The sequence below is a fragment of the Thamnophis sirtalis genome, unplaced genomic scaffold (genome assembly GCF_051295495.1).
Source record: "Thamnophis sirtalis isolate CommonGarterSnake01/CBP01778 unplaced genomic scaffold, rThaSir2_p1.2 scaffold_1, whole genome shotgun sequence".
In the NCBI taxonomy this organism is placed as follows: Eukaryota; Metazoa; Chordata; class Lepidosauria; order Squamata; family Natricidae; genus Thamnophis; species Thamnophis sirtalis.
Window position 1 is genome coordinate 110,342,941 of NW_028261381.1, and position 14,966 is coordinate 110,357,906.

The following is a 14,966-nucleotide window of genomic DNA, read 5'->3' on the forward strand; positions in this document are numbered from 1 at the left end:
TGTATATTTAATCATTCATGTATTAACTGCAGCTAGAATTGTATTTGCACAACATTGGAAAAGTGTAGAGATTCCTATTGATGAGAAGGTGATAAAGAAAATATTAGAATGTGCAGAAATGAACAGATTAACATTAGCAATTAAGGAGAAAGAGCAAACTGAATATTATATGATTTGGGAAATATTTTACCAATGGTTGGAGAATAAAAATGGAGTTTGGAAATAAAGAAGGATGAAAAAGAGGTAGACAATATATTTAGATAGAGATATAAATAAGATGAAAACTCTTAGTATTTGTACAATAAGAACAATGATGTTTAATGTGAATATGATATTATTACTAGAAGATATTAAGAAGAAAAATGGAGAATTTTATAATGTTTAAATGTTTAATATATATTAAATTTAATATATTATAATACTAAGCTTAGGGAAATAATGTTAATATGAGTGTGAAAGATATGGTAAATGGGGAACGATGTTGCACAGAGATGTTCATACCCAGATGACATACTTCATAAGGAAAGATGGAATGTTTATTTTTGTAATTGAAAAATAAAAAAAACCTCTTTATTAAAAAAAGAATTTCATCTAACTCCTCTTTATCTAATGATAAAAAGATTTGGGTTAAACAAATGACCCATAAAACAGTGCATTGTGTCATGTGCTGCTGAACATACTGAGACGGTATTCACTGTCTTTGTTGGAAAAAGTACGTGAAGCCCTAGGATAAGCAACCTTCTTAAGGGAGTATTTTGAGCCACCTGTTCCAATCAGTAAGATAACTCAGGCTGATGACCCTTCTCTATAAAAGTATATGTTGGTTGCCACTATCAAAGTCTGTTTTCAAGAGTTAGGTTTGAGTTGACTTGGTTAAAAGAGATATCTACTGACTTCAGAAAAATGGCTGTCAAATATCTAGAAAGAGCTGTAAAAATTCTTCTAAATATTTGGCCTTCCATCATTTCATAGTAAGACAACACCATTATTACTCTTTTCAAGTATGGCGATTCATTGAACATCACTCCAAGGTCAAGGAATACAAGACTCCAGAAGATCACAAATAGATAATGGCAAAGGTTCTAGAGACAGCTCTTCCATTATATATTGATGTTCATGAGGGTAACAGAAGGAAAATTCTGGCTTTCCTCAGATTGAGGAGAGTCTGAAATGGAGGAAGCTTCCCATTGGGAACAGCCTGTCTGCTTACCTGAATTCTCTGTGTTAAATATTATGTTTGTAGGAAACAAAACACTAAATTCCAGCAAAACAACTTCAACTGAACTGTACAATATAAGGGGCAGCAGTACAGGGAGTCCTTGACTTAACAACCATAATTGAGCCCAACGTTTCTGTTGTTAAGTGAAACATTTGTTAAGTGAGTTTTGCCCCATTTTATCACCTTTCTTGCCTCTGTTAAGTGAATCACTACAGATGATAAATTAGTACCAAGGTTGTTAAGTGAATCTGACTTCCCCATTAATTTTGCTTATTAGAAGGTATCACAAGAGCTTGGGACACAGCAATGGTCAAAAATACGAATCAGTTGCTAAGCACAAGGAATTTTAATCATGTGATCATGGGGATGTTGCTAAGGTCATAACTGAAAAACAGTCAGAAACCACTTTTTTCACTGCCGATGTAACTTTGAACAGTCACTAAATGAACTGTTGTAAGTCGAGTACTACCTGTAGCTTGCTTTGAGGTCCCAGATAGTTAATAGTCATTGAGAGAACAATGATTTGGATTGTACCAGTAAATTCTGCAAGAGAAATTTAAGAGTATCTCTTAGTAAATTGAAGCTAAATAAATGTGGTGCATGCAGCACTATCCTGAAGACACAAATAAGAATGGCTACAAGAGAATGAGTGAAGCTTTTTTAATTATTATTTTGGAATGACTGACACAAAATTCCATGGTTGTAACTGACCTTAAGTGAGCAGTTTATGCAAGATAACCACAAAGTATCTGTTCGTTGAAACAGTTCTGTAAAGGGGAATTGCCCAAAATATCTATAAACCAATATGGATTAACCGTCAAATCTAAGAAATGTCTAGTTGAATCTTAGCTGCTAGAGGAAATACCAATACTGGTTACTAAATTTAAAGTTTAACGTAATGTTTTCCAACAATATCAGTTCAATATGTTTAGTAAAGACGTGACTCAGGACAGTGGTGTGCTTTCTGTTTAACAAAATTATATATTAATAGGAATTAGAGATTAAACTTCAACCACATTTTGGTTCATACTATTATAGGAGTCAAGATAATTTTAAAAGTTTTACAAATTATTTAATTCATTTAATCAATACATAGCGCTACACAAAGGTACTTTTAAATGTGAACTGCTGCTTCCAGTTAATGTAGTTACTAATAATTCATTGCTAATATGTAATGAATTGAGGCCTAATCGGTAGTTTCATAAATGCTATGGCAAAAAGTTCATTGTTTCTGTACATTTAAATCTCTTTTCAAAGGGCATATTGTGATTTTGGTAGGAAGGTTAAAAAATGGATATATATCCTATATAATTTAAGGCTAGGAATGTTTGTACTTAAAGCCATTTGTGGGTCATAATACTTGCAGAGCTTTTGAACAAAGAACAATATTTCACACTTTTGTAATAATATATCGAATCAAAGTATAATTAAAGGGCTAGATTGTATATAAAAGCAAGATACTTTCTTCAGTGAAAACCATTTGATCAGTCAGGTGACCAGCAGGCTTATATTGTATTTGATGAATTTATTAAGCTGAGTAACTTTCTTTTCTATATGTAATGCACTGTGAATTGTGGTGCTTTCATTTCCATATAATTAGAAAAGAATTTGTCACTCTAAAACCAGTTTTGAGGAAAATCAACCTTTTTCTTATTTTGTGTTAATAATTTCTGTACAGTTTGAACATGATTTAATTTTTGTATTAATGGAATGTGTCTTTATGCAGAATAGAATGGAATAGAATAGAAATTTATAATTTCTCGGTTTCTAGACTGTGGAATTAAAAACCAGAGCATCATTTTATGGTGTTATTGGAGTCTGCAAATCAATCAGAAGTTTTTACATAAGCTCTTCAGTTTTATATTTACCTAGCATTGCACTAAAAGTATTGTATCAATCAGTGATACTCACCAGTTTCTTAATTTTTTAGCCAGTGCAATTTCTCACAAAACAAAGCCACATTTATATTTTATTTTAGTTTTTCTGTAGCCAATTTGATAGCTAACACTGCAGACCACTTTATTTCTTGCATTGAACCATTTTTGTGTGTTGAGAAAATGGACAATAAAGCTCCATTAGCACAAATTATTCTTGTTCTTAATCTTTCCAATATCCTTAGAAAAGTACAACCAGAATGAGTAACTAAAAGAGCACTTCCCCCTTTACTATTCTTCTGGTTTAGATGTCTCTCAGGATTCAAGTAAAGAAAGTCAGCATTTTTACAGGTAAAAAAATTATGTGGCAATCTGTTTCTGGCTGCCTGTTTCACTGAAAATTTTGTTTGAAAATATAAGAAAAGGTGGATCACACCAGAGATGTTTGTGGCCCAGCATGCAGTTCCATAATTCCTCAAACAAATCATAGCAGTTTATTAGTTCTTTCAACAATTTTTATTTAAAGGAAATAAGACTGAAGGCAAAAGATCTAGTACTTGCCTATATAATAGGAATTGGTATATAGAATTGCAGAATTCATCTGTTTTCAATGTCACTTATACTATAGCATCCATGACTTAATCATTGGAGTCCATTTCTTTATGGTATCCTGTATAAATCATCCATGTGTACACACAAACACACACACACACACTTGTGTATTCATGTACAATATATACATGCATGTGTATACATATGCAAGCACACATTATTCTATATACCTATGTCCATTTCACTGAATATTCATTGAATATTTATTTCATGTACTTTTATACTGCCCCAGTCACATGAATCAGTACATCCAACAGCATGGGCATAAAAACTGATGCCAATTTGTCTACACCCCATACCATAATATAATATAAATAAGGTGATGCTTAATGCAAAATAATAAAAAAAAACTAAAGTCCATTAGACAAAAAAGTTCCCCAAAGCCTGAAGTGGGGGAATTAAAATAATTGGGAGGATTAAATCTATTTCTGGGGCAGTATATTCCATGGTATCAAAGTAGCCATAGAGAAGACCTTTCTTACACATTTTACATGCTGGCACCCAAGATGATGGGCAGAGGATGATGGGCAGAGGATGGGCAGATTCATTTTGAGCAAAGTACTCCTTCATTAAATCATAACATAGCTTGGGAATTGGAAATAGCCTTATGTAGTGTAACTTCTATATTCACATTGAAAATGAAGCTGAGTAAAAGCTGAGAAACCATACAAACATGCAGGGACATGTTATATGAAACTATTTTGTACCTACCTAGTTATAAGAAGGGATTTTTAGAAAGAATGGGTGTGCCATTCAGAGAGGCAGAAATTGATGCTTTCGCAGTTGAAAAGAAACACCAAAGGAATACTTTTAATAGCATACAGATAAATAAACAGAGAAACCGAAAACATTTTTATCATCAACTTGGGAAAACCAAAAGAGTTTGTACGAAAAATCATTTGCTGTTTATATTTTCATCTTTCTGACTTATGTATTTTTAGTTCCTAAAATCTGTCATATCCCATGTCAGACAAATGATGAAAATTTGTCTGTCTGTCTATCTTATGTTTATAATAAATGAATATGGTCTTGAATGGTCATTGTCTAGCTTGGAACTGGCTATTCTAAGTTTCCCAGAAGAGAAATAATGTCCAGTATTAAATGGTAATACTGAAATAAATGAAAAATGGGGATCTTTCTGGTACAGGCTTCAGTATTTTCTGTGTATGAAAGAAAAATGTGAGAGATTAGTAATTAGTATCCCATCATAATGAAGTGTTTCCTTTTGATTACTGAACGTTCTGTTTAATTTATCACTACCAAAGTTCCTCATACATGTAAGATTTGAGGCCAAATTGCTTACTATCTCAGATTTTCAAATGTTCTTAGGACTATAGTAACAGCATAATATAATGATGTTTTATCATTTATTACAATATACTGTTAGATTAAGTAATTAGTCATAGATGAGAGATCTGGCATAGCTCGTAAGTACCATCTTTTTTTCACTTGTAATTTTATAGCTATTGGTCAACTACTCATTTAAGTATGTATCCAAGAAAATGAGAGGATCTTAATCATGCTGGTATCGTGGGCTATTCTTGAGGAAGAAATGAAGCAGACACTTATATAAAAGCACTGCAAAATCTGTTCTTTTTTCTTTTCACAGTGAAATATTCTCTATTATCACACTAATATGAAAGTTATTTTACCTTAGATTTCCAGATTACCATGCAGTTAGAATTTTATATATTAATGATATGCTGAATTGAACCTTCCTCAACATTCAAGTACATTCAAGGTGTATTGGACCAAGAAACATACACAAAAATTATGTATCACAATGTTTAAACTTAACTGAAGAAAATAATTGGTGATTATAAACTGATGTACCCCCATAGAAAAAAAATAAGAAATGAATGTTATTGAAATAACTGTGTTGATGACATTAAAGTCCAGAGGTAGAAGTAATACGTGAATGTAATTCCTTAAACATTGTTCAATCTTAAATAATTGTAAAATACTGTTTAATAATTATAATTACAGAGTAAGTTTGAGAAACAGTAAAAAAGCTAAGGTAACCAATGAAAAATCAATCCAACTCTCTTTAAGGTATTTATTCTGGTCTTGTTAGAACAGTTTAACACATTACAAAAAAGAAAAAAAATATGTTAAAAATACAGCTGTTTCCTTCCTGATTTTTTCTAAATAGAAAACAATTCTAAATGTACACATCTCAATCTTCACCCTGGAATAGCATGTGAATTACTTTTGTTTATTTCTCTCTCTTCAGCCCTTTCCAGTTTATTCCATATTAATTTTTTGACTTGGACTCTTGTAATTATTTTTAGATGAAGGTTATCATTGTATTTTGTTGAGAACATTTTAATCTATCTTAATTCTCAATAAATTTTTTGCTTTGTTGATTGCTGGTAAATCATAATCAACTTAGAAGAACACAGTTAACACTAGATCAAATTTTTTGTTTTTTTAAAAATATTTATAGTTTCTACAGTTTATTTTACATGTTAAACGGCATAGAATTCCTTTTGGTAGATAAAGATCTAGTGATTAATTTATTCTGGTTAACATAAAACAAACTCTTGTCTTCAAAAAATCTGTTATAAATAATTGGAAACATCAGCTGATCTTTGATACCCTCTGATAATTTGCTAATGCCAAAGCATTTGATCTTCAAATTATATTTTACGAATCAAGATTGTAGCTTACTATTGTGCTATATTGAATATAAAATATTGCATTTTTACTTTCAATACTTTTTTCTTTCATTTTGTGGGTAATTGTGTATTGATGGTAAGAAACCTTAGTGAGGAACGGATATAGGACCACCAATTCTGAAGTTTTTTCTTTCCTTCATAGTTTAGCTGACAACCTAAAAACTCAATTTGCACTATAAAGGTTTTTGAGAACTTCATAATTTTCTTAAGACTTTACTAATATACTTTGCTTAACAACTGACCTTTAGCTAGCTTAAGTTTTAAAAATCTGAGTAGTGTAGCAAAAATTAATAGCTTTTCTGAAAGTAAAAATTAAAATTTTGGAGCTTTCTTCTTTTCTATTTCAAGCTGACGGTAGACTGGCTTCTTAGTTAAAGATGGATTGTTTGATTAACATGATAACAATCTAGCTGTTGTGTTGCCAGAGTAAATATGACATGATATAATGAAAATTTGAAAGTATGTAAAGATTGCATCACACTTTTAAGAGCTTTGGGCCTGCAACAAAAATATTGCAGCAATTACCAGTTGTGTTCCTCCTGTGCTACTCTTTTATGCAATATGTTAATTTTAGAATTCTCCATTAAGATGGGGTGAATGTTAGAGGCAGAAAATGTTGTTCCTAGAGTTTTAATTACCGTGGAAGAAGGCACTTGTTCCTTAAGGGAAGAGACTCACACAAATGCTAGTTTCCCTACATCTGCCAGAATCTTTGATTTATACACAATGCTGCTCTGTCAACATGATGCTAGTTCAGCAGCATATTTGCATGCATAGACTTGGTAAGTATTTGAAGGCCAACTCTTCTATAATTGGGTGACTCTCTGAATAGGAGCCTCTCTCCCTTTTTGTATTAAAGGGTGTATACAGCAGTACAGGATTGTATGCTGACATCCTCTTGCCTTTGTCTATTCCCTGCCAGGGTGCATTGTGGAGGTGGTGTTTTGTTGTTAAAGCTCTTTCAAATAACAATATATGTTCAATTTAGGGGCAGTGTGATGTAGGAAGAGGTTGTGTTTTTTATTTTTTATTTCAGCACCTGTGAAAATTAGAATTAAACATGCTTTGTTTATTACAGTCATATTTTAATATGCAAGAAATCTTGAGTACAAAAAATCCCACTTCTCTATGATGAAAAGACTTAACAAAATTTTTAAAAGTTTTTTCCATATTCAATATTTTTAGATCAGTATGAATATCGATTAAAAATAGAAACCATTTAAATATGTTCGCTTGTTGTTTGATTTCAAAGAGAAAGATTCAATCTCTGTCTGCCAGCAACTTCTATTTACATTTTTACAATTTTTGCAAATTTTATGTAACATATAATTTGACTCTAAGGGAGCTTGTTTGCTGTCATTAGCTAACTGCTCACACATTATTACTGCTACTGAATTTGTGTGTGGGTGTATGTGTGTGTATATATATATATATATATGTATATATTTCTTGTATTTGATTCATACATAATAATTACTAAAACCATAGATTAAAGGAATTTATAAAATATGCAAAACAGAACAAAGCAAAGAATAAAATGATAACGGATTGTAAAAGCAGTAGTAAGAAGTTAACAATCTCAAATTAACATTAAAGATTATTAATAATTAAAAGATCTGAAAGAATAAAAATTACCGTTTCTAGTGCTGGTTACAGGTTACTCAACAATGGCTGTTACTGGATTCCAAAGTCAGGGGAGCTGGCCCTGAAACAGGCCTTTATATTCCCACGCTCCCTCAATACCCGCCTGTCTCCCCCTCTGCAATCTATTTCCAAATAACATCTGACATGGGGATGGTACAGAAGGGCAAAATAACAAATATGGGGAAGTGCATCCTGAAAAAATTGTCTTCCACAGCATTACTTTGGGAGGTGTTCATCTGTTTGAAACGGTAGCACACTTTCTATAGCCATCTATTTTAAATATTTTTAAAATTACATTATTTTATAAAGACTGTAAGATATCAGCTGTGTTCTGCATTGTCACTCATACATAGAGCAAAATATACTGAGAAAGTAGCTACTATAAAAAAGCTCTTCTGTTTTTATAACTTATTTTATGCAATGATTAATTGTCCTGTGTATTTCTTTATTTCCTCTAGGTTTAAAGTGAATATTGAAGATTTGGCCCCCAATATTTTTGTATGTGTGGAAGATGACTGTTTGATAAAATGGGTGAATTTCAATTCCAAAGAAGTGAAAAATGACTGAAGAACAGCATCTTTAGACCATTTGCCACTAAATTAAATGATCACAACTGGGATCTCATGCACCCCTTATACTTTCTGGAGGATCTTCTCCAGAAGAGAGTTTTATATTTAAAAGGCAGACATGAGTATATTTTCCTTTGGAGTTTACTAAGACTAAACACACTTTCCAATAATGACCAGCTTGAAACGGTCCCAGACTGAAAGGGCTGTTGCCACCGGAATATCAGATGTTGCTCCTAAAGTACATTCAGATGACTTTTATATGAGACGATTTAGGTCACAGAATGGTAGCTTGGGATCTTCAGGGATGGCTCCAGTAGGCCCGCCACGCAATGAAGGATCACATCATCTTACTTCTACCCCTGGAGTTCCTAAAATGGGAGTTAGAGCAAGGATTGCAGACTGGCCCCCAAGGAAGGAGAATGTCAAAGAAAACAGTAGATCAAGTCAAGAAATGGATACATCAAACTGTCTGGATAGTATGTCTTCAAAAAGCAGTCCAGGGAGTCAGGGAAGTTCTATTAACTTGAACAGTAGTGATTCTGTCATGTTAAAGAGTATCCAAAACACACTTAAAAACAAAGCAAGACAATCTGAGAACTTAGATTCTAGATTTCTTACACCTGATGGTTACCACAGCTCCCCAAGAAAAGCTCTTCGTAGAATAAGACAGCGTAGTAATAGTGATATCACCCTAAGTGAGCTTGATGTGGATAGTTATGATGAATGTATCTCACCCAGTTACAAATCAGGACCATCACTGCACAGAGAATATGGTAGCACTTCCTCAATAGATAAGCAAGGTACCTCAGGGGGAAGTTTTTTTGACTTGTTAAAAGATTTTAAAGATGATAAGTCTGATCAAAGAGGTTCAGGCTCCAGCAAATTTAGTGAACTCCTTATAGCTAGTGGAAGTAAAGGTTCAGGATTTTCTTTGGATGTGATAGATGGACCCATTACTCAAAGGGAGAACCTTCGATTATTTAAAGAAAGGGAGAAACCACTGAAGAGGCGTTCAAAATCAGAGACAGGAGATTCTTCTATTTTTCGCAAGCTGCGTAATGCCAAAGGTGAAGGAGATCTCGGTAAGACTTCAGATCTAGAAGACAGCAGATCAGAGGACAGTGTCAAGCCTTGGACTTGCCCCAAATGTTTTGCTCATTATGATGTTCAGAGTATATTATTTGATTTAAATGAAGTGGCAGTTAACCGGCATAATGTTATAAAAAGAAGGAATACAACTACTGGAGCTTCTGCTGCTGCGGTTGCATCGTTAGCTTCTGGACCGTTATCCCATTCTGCAAGTTTTAATTCCCCCATGGGTAGTACAGAAGAACTGAATTCCAAAGGAACTTTAAATGTGGACCAGGGAGATGATAAAAGCAATGATCTTGTATTGAGTTGTCCGTATTTTCGTAATGAGATCGGCGGGGAAGGAGAAAGAAATATCAGTCTCACCAAATCTAACTCTGGATCCTTTAGTGGCTGTGAAAGTGCCTCTTTTGAGTCTACTCTTAGTTCTCATTGCACAAATGCGGGAGTGGCCGTACTTGAAGCACCCAAGGAAAATCTGGTATTACACTTGGACAGAGCTAAGAGGTATATTGTTGAACATGTGGATCTTGGTGCATATTACTATCGGAAATTCTTCTATCAGAAAGGTGAGTAGTTATTGACTACTTTGGAAATGTTGCTGTAAACTCAACTTTCACCTAAGAACTGCTTTGATGCACAGTGTTCATTTATCTACTGGGGCCTATACAAATCTTCTGTGGCATGTTGTGCTTTGGCAAAGACTTGAGAGAAGTATATCACACTGCTCATTTCTTTAAAAAAAAAAGGAAAAGAAAAGCAGCTGAACTGCTTTCCTTCACAAACCTCACTAGCATTTTCAGGTCTCTCCAGACTTTTGAAAATGCCCACTAAGGCACGTGGTAGCTCATTAAGTCAAATCATGCCATCTCTTTCCAGTATGAAGTTCTTTATCAAAGTAAATCCTCATACAGATCTATTATATGCTATTTGTAATTTATGACACATGACAAAAAATTTTATTTCATGTTTTAGTACTGAGGAAGAACTGTACTGCAATATTATTTAAGGCAGAGCATGTTTTCCTTATAGGCTTGCATACTTTCTCAATTTTCTCTTTTCCAGAAGCTTTCACTATGAAAGCTTTCTGCTGTGAAGTTACTATGTGGCTTGAACTTTAACTATGGTTAATTTAATTTGAGGCTAGCCTCAGAAACAACTGTTTAAAGATGATGTGTTTTAAAGTGGCTTGTTAAAAATGACCACAACTCTTGATTTTGATTTAAATGGAAGCAGAAGCCTTTTAGTTCCTGAATCACTTGGAAAGGGAAAGAGAGATTTTATTTATTTATTTATTCGTCAGATTCATATGGCTGCCCATCTCATAAATAAATGACTTTGGGTAGTGTACAAAGCTTTAAAAAATATTCAATACAATTGTTAATATTATAATCATTAAAACCTTAACATTACAAATAGTCCTTGACTTACAATAGCACTTGAGATGGAAATTTCTGTCACTAAGCAGTTCGTTCATTATGTGAGGCAACTTCCTGTTAGCTTCCCACAACCAGAGTCAACAAGGAAGCTGGTTGGAAGTTGCAAGCCCCCAGCCCACACAGGCAGGTAAGTGACTTCTGCCAGGTGGGAGAGGAAATGAGAGGGTGGGGGAGTGTGAGAGAGAGAGTTGGCAAGGGTGCATGCGAGATGCCATGCAGATTGGCAAGGGTATCTGAGATGTGCCGCATAGGTTTTGGGGAGAATGTGTGAAGGTATGCAAGGGGATCTTCACAGGTCAAGGAGGATGTATGGGGATCCACAAGTGGCTGACACATGTGAACACAGAGGGGCAGTGAGAGGTTGTGCAAGTAGGGAAGACTTACACCACTAACTTGCCCTTTGACTTTCTGGGGACGAAAGCATGGAAAGTTGCAAAAGGCGATCATGTGATCACAATACTCTTGACAACTGATCATAGTTGTGAACAGGTAGCCAAGCATCCAGATCATGATCACACGACTACAGAGGTGCTGGGGCAGCCAAACATCTGAGAACCAGTTGTATAATCACAGTTGATTCAGTGCTGTTGTAAATTCGGGCAGTCACTGAATAAATGGTCTTAAGTCAAGGACTACTTGTATAAAAAGCATGTACAACTTTAACAAGAGCTTATGTCATTCCATATGATCAAATGTAAACTTTTAAGAAGGACTTCAAATACCTATAAATTTAAACCTAGTAAACAGATTTCTTTTTTTTATTATTATTTTTAAAAAGTAGTTGTACCTATATTGCTCTTATTGTTCTAGAAATGGAGTATCATCAACATAATTCTCTATCTTAATGTAAAACAACTTTTGAGTTTACTTCATAGACTATAAGACACGTCTATTTCTTTCTTAGCAAAAATATGAGAACTCTTTGCTACTACCTACTTCTAAGGTTATGTTTTCAGTGTTCCATTCTGATCAAGTCTGGTATTTTTTTATATATTATCCATAAAACTATTAACCAGGTCTGACCAGTTTAATTTTTCAAATCAATATAGAGTTGGACCTGAATGGAATTCCATCTGAAAACATTTTTATTTTGACAGTTGTCAAATAATGATAGTTCATTGCCTTTGGTTTGTATGTTTTATTATAAATTTTATTTTAAGTGTTTTATGTTTTATTATACTTTATGTATATTTAGGAATGTTTGGCATGGTAGATAAAAAGGAAGACTCTAACGATTTTAGATTAGAGTATTTTTAAATAACTATACTTGAAAAATCAATATATGATTGCATACCATGGAATTTGACAATGGAACAGTTGATCATAATTATAGATATTTCTGGGTTTGATACAATTGGAGTAAAAAAAAATCTATAGATGGTGCTTAGGTTTAATTCTGATTGCCTGATCCACATGTTACATGTTATGTTTTTGTGCCTACGCTTGGTTGGAATTTATGTTTGAAGCAAAATTGTTCTCTGAACTAGTCTTAAAACCTAGAACTATTATGATAACATTAATATGTATCTTTCTTTTATTAAATATAATTATTCTTTCATTTGCACACTTCCATCCCCCAAATATGTGTTTGATTTTGATTGCACAAGAACACTGGAACTACTTTGGGGCAGATGAAAACCTTGGTCCCGTAGCTGTCAGCATCAGAAGAGAAAAACCTGAGGAAATAAAGGAAAATAGTTCCCAGTTTAGCTACCGCATTATTTTCAGAACTAGTGAGGTAAGCAATACCTGGGCAGTGGAGAAATAAGAAATTTGATATGCCTAAATATTGAAAGGATAATAGCTGTCAGTAAATTAATATTATGCAAACTGTTGTGCCTTTTATAAACCTTAGAGAAGATTTATTAAAGAATGGTGTTCCTGTACAAAGCATTTTTTAATTTATACGGCATTGGAATTAAATATCTCAAGACTCTTGCCATCCAACATGCTCTTATGCATGTTTTTTATGTTTCGAGAAGAAAGATTCAGAAATAACCTAATTAAAAACCCAGTGAATTATTTTTCTAACAATGCTGGGCAGAAATCTCACACAGCTGATGTGCAACTTAAAATTCAGTGGCAGCCTTTGGTATGCATCTTAGAGGTTGTGGGGGGGTGTAATTATAAGCTACGTTAATCTATGAAGATAGCTGTGGATACATACATTGGAAAAATAAGACAAGTGTTTATATAGCAGTAGCAATATAGCTGTAGAAGGCTGCTTAGATTTATATAGCACTTCACAATGCTTTACAGTGCAAATACAAAATGCAAATATACAATGGTACACAATTTTACAGCTTTATATGTGCTCTACATTAAAGACAATGCTGTTTGATGGCAAGAATGCCTAAGTCATGGTTATGAAGAATATAGCATTAACATTTGTTAGATGAAAGTAGAGGTTTGTTAGATAGAACTAGCAGAGGTGACAAGGAACCAGATCAATACTTCAAATCATTTTTAAACCACTTCATTGATTATAAAAGGGTACTTTTAAAAAGGCAATAAAATCCTTTGGGCCTATCTCTCACCCAGCTGTGTCCCCATAGCTTTGAGTCTCTTTCCTGTCCCTCTAGGTGTCAAACTCTAGGGCCGTGATGGTGAACCTATGGCACGTGTGCCACAGATGGCACACGGAGCCATTTGTTAGGGCACACAAAGTGTTGCTCTGTCAACTCCAGTGCACATGTGCGCACTGTCCAGCTGTGCCTTCTTTTGAGGCTGTTTTTTGCCCTCCGGAGACTTTCTTGAAGCCTCCGGAGTGTGAAAAATCAGCCCTACGAGCAAACCGGAAGTTCAGGAATAAACTTCTGGTTTGCTCGTTGGGCCGTTTTTTGCCCTCCTGAGGTTCCCGCGCACGACCCCCCTGTGCTCCCCCCACTTTTGGCACGGGAGTCAAAAAAGGTTAGCCACCACTGCTCTAGGGCCTCCTCTCTTCGCTTTGTCAGACCTTCACTTTGCTTTTCTGAAGTTCAGTTTGGATGTATTATTAGCAATTTGCCATGCCACCTTCTTATAAAGAGTCCATGTGGTGCTGCCCCAGTAAAAATAAGTGAACTGAGTCATGATAGAGTGAGGATGCCCAAGAGTGTAGAATCGAGCAAAGTGGGAAGCAGAGCCCAGTGTGCATCAGTGGTAGGCAAAGCCCTGGGAGGCCTGGCGCCAACTGAGATGAGGAGGTGCTGCAGAGCACTGCTGGTCCTACATGAGATTTCCCAAGGTACCCCATGCTCTGCCTAATACCCTATGTGGTTGCTTAATGACTGAACAGAGAGAACAGGGAAAATGGTAATTAAGTGAGGCAATTATATGGGTCCCTTGTTTAACAACTGCCACAACGTTTTATCATAATTCTGGGCTCAATTGTGGTCGTAAGTCAAAGACTACTGGTATTATCACTAAATAGAAAAAGCAAATGTGCATCTTAATTAATAGTACATTTTGAATTGTCCTGTTCCTTTTAAACTGTCATTTTGTGGAGGAATTAGAAAATACTATTATTGCATATATTCCAGAGGTGGGCTGCTAGGGTTCGCTCGGGTTTGGGAGAACCCGTAACTAACATTATGGCTGGCTCGGGGAACCTATAAATCCCACCCCTGGCTGCCCCCCCCCCCCCAGGAGTCTCCACGTAGCCCATTTTGGATGCAAGGTAAGTGCAGAGCCCACTTGGAGGCTCGGGGAAGGGAAAAATGGACCTCCCAGAAGTTCTGGAAGGCCAGAAACAGGCCCGTTTCCAGCCTCCTGAGGACCTCTGAAGGCCCAGGGAAGGCAGTTTTTGCCCTCCCAGAGGCTCAAGGAAAGCCTCCGGACCCTGGGGATGGCAAAAACACCCA

General features: G+C 35.0%; 1 protein-coding gene across 5 annotated transcripts in view; it reads left to right on the forward strand.

Moving 5' to 3' along the window:
* Positions 1 to 14,966, forward strand: part of SIPA1L1 (signal induced proliferation associated 1 like 1) — a 155,391-nt gene that overhangs the window by 90,156 nt on the left and 50,269 nt on the right. For all 5 annotated transcript variants that reach the window (XM_087721734.1, XM_087721751.1, XM_087721762.1 and 2 more), the window contains 2 exons: positions 8,486 to 10,254; positions 12,732 to 12,862. In XM_087721734.1, coding sequence (XP_087577860.1) covers positions 8,766 to 10,254; positions 12,732 to 12,862 — 1,620 coding nt within the window. In that variant the 5' untranslated portion in view covers positions 8,486 to 8,765. The remainder of the gene's footprint in view (positions 1 to 8,485; positions 10,255 to 12,731; positions 12,863 to 14,966) is intronic.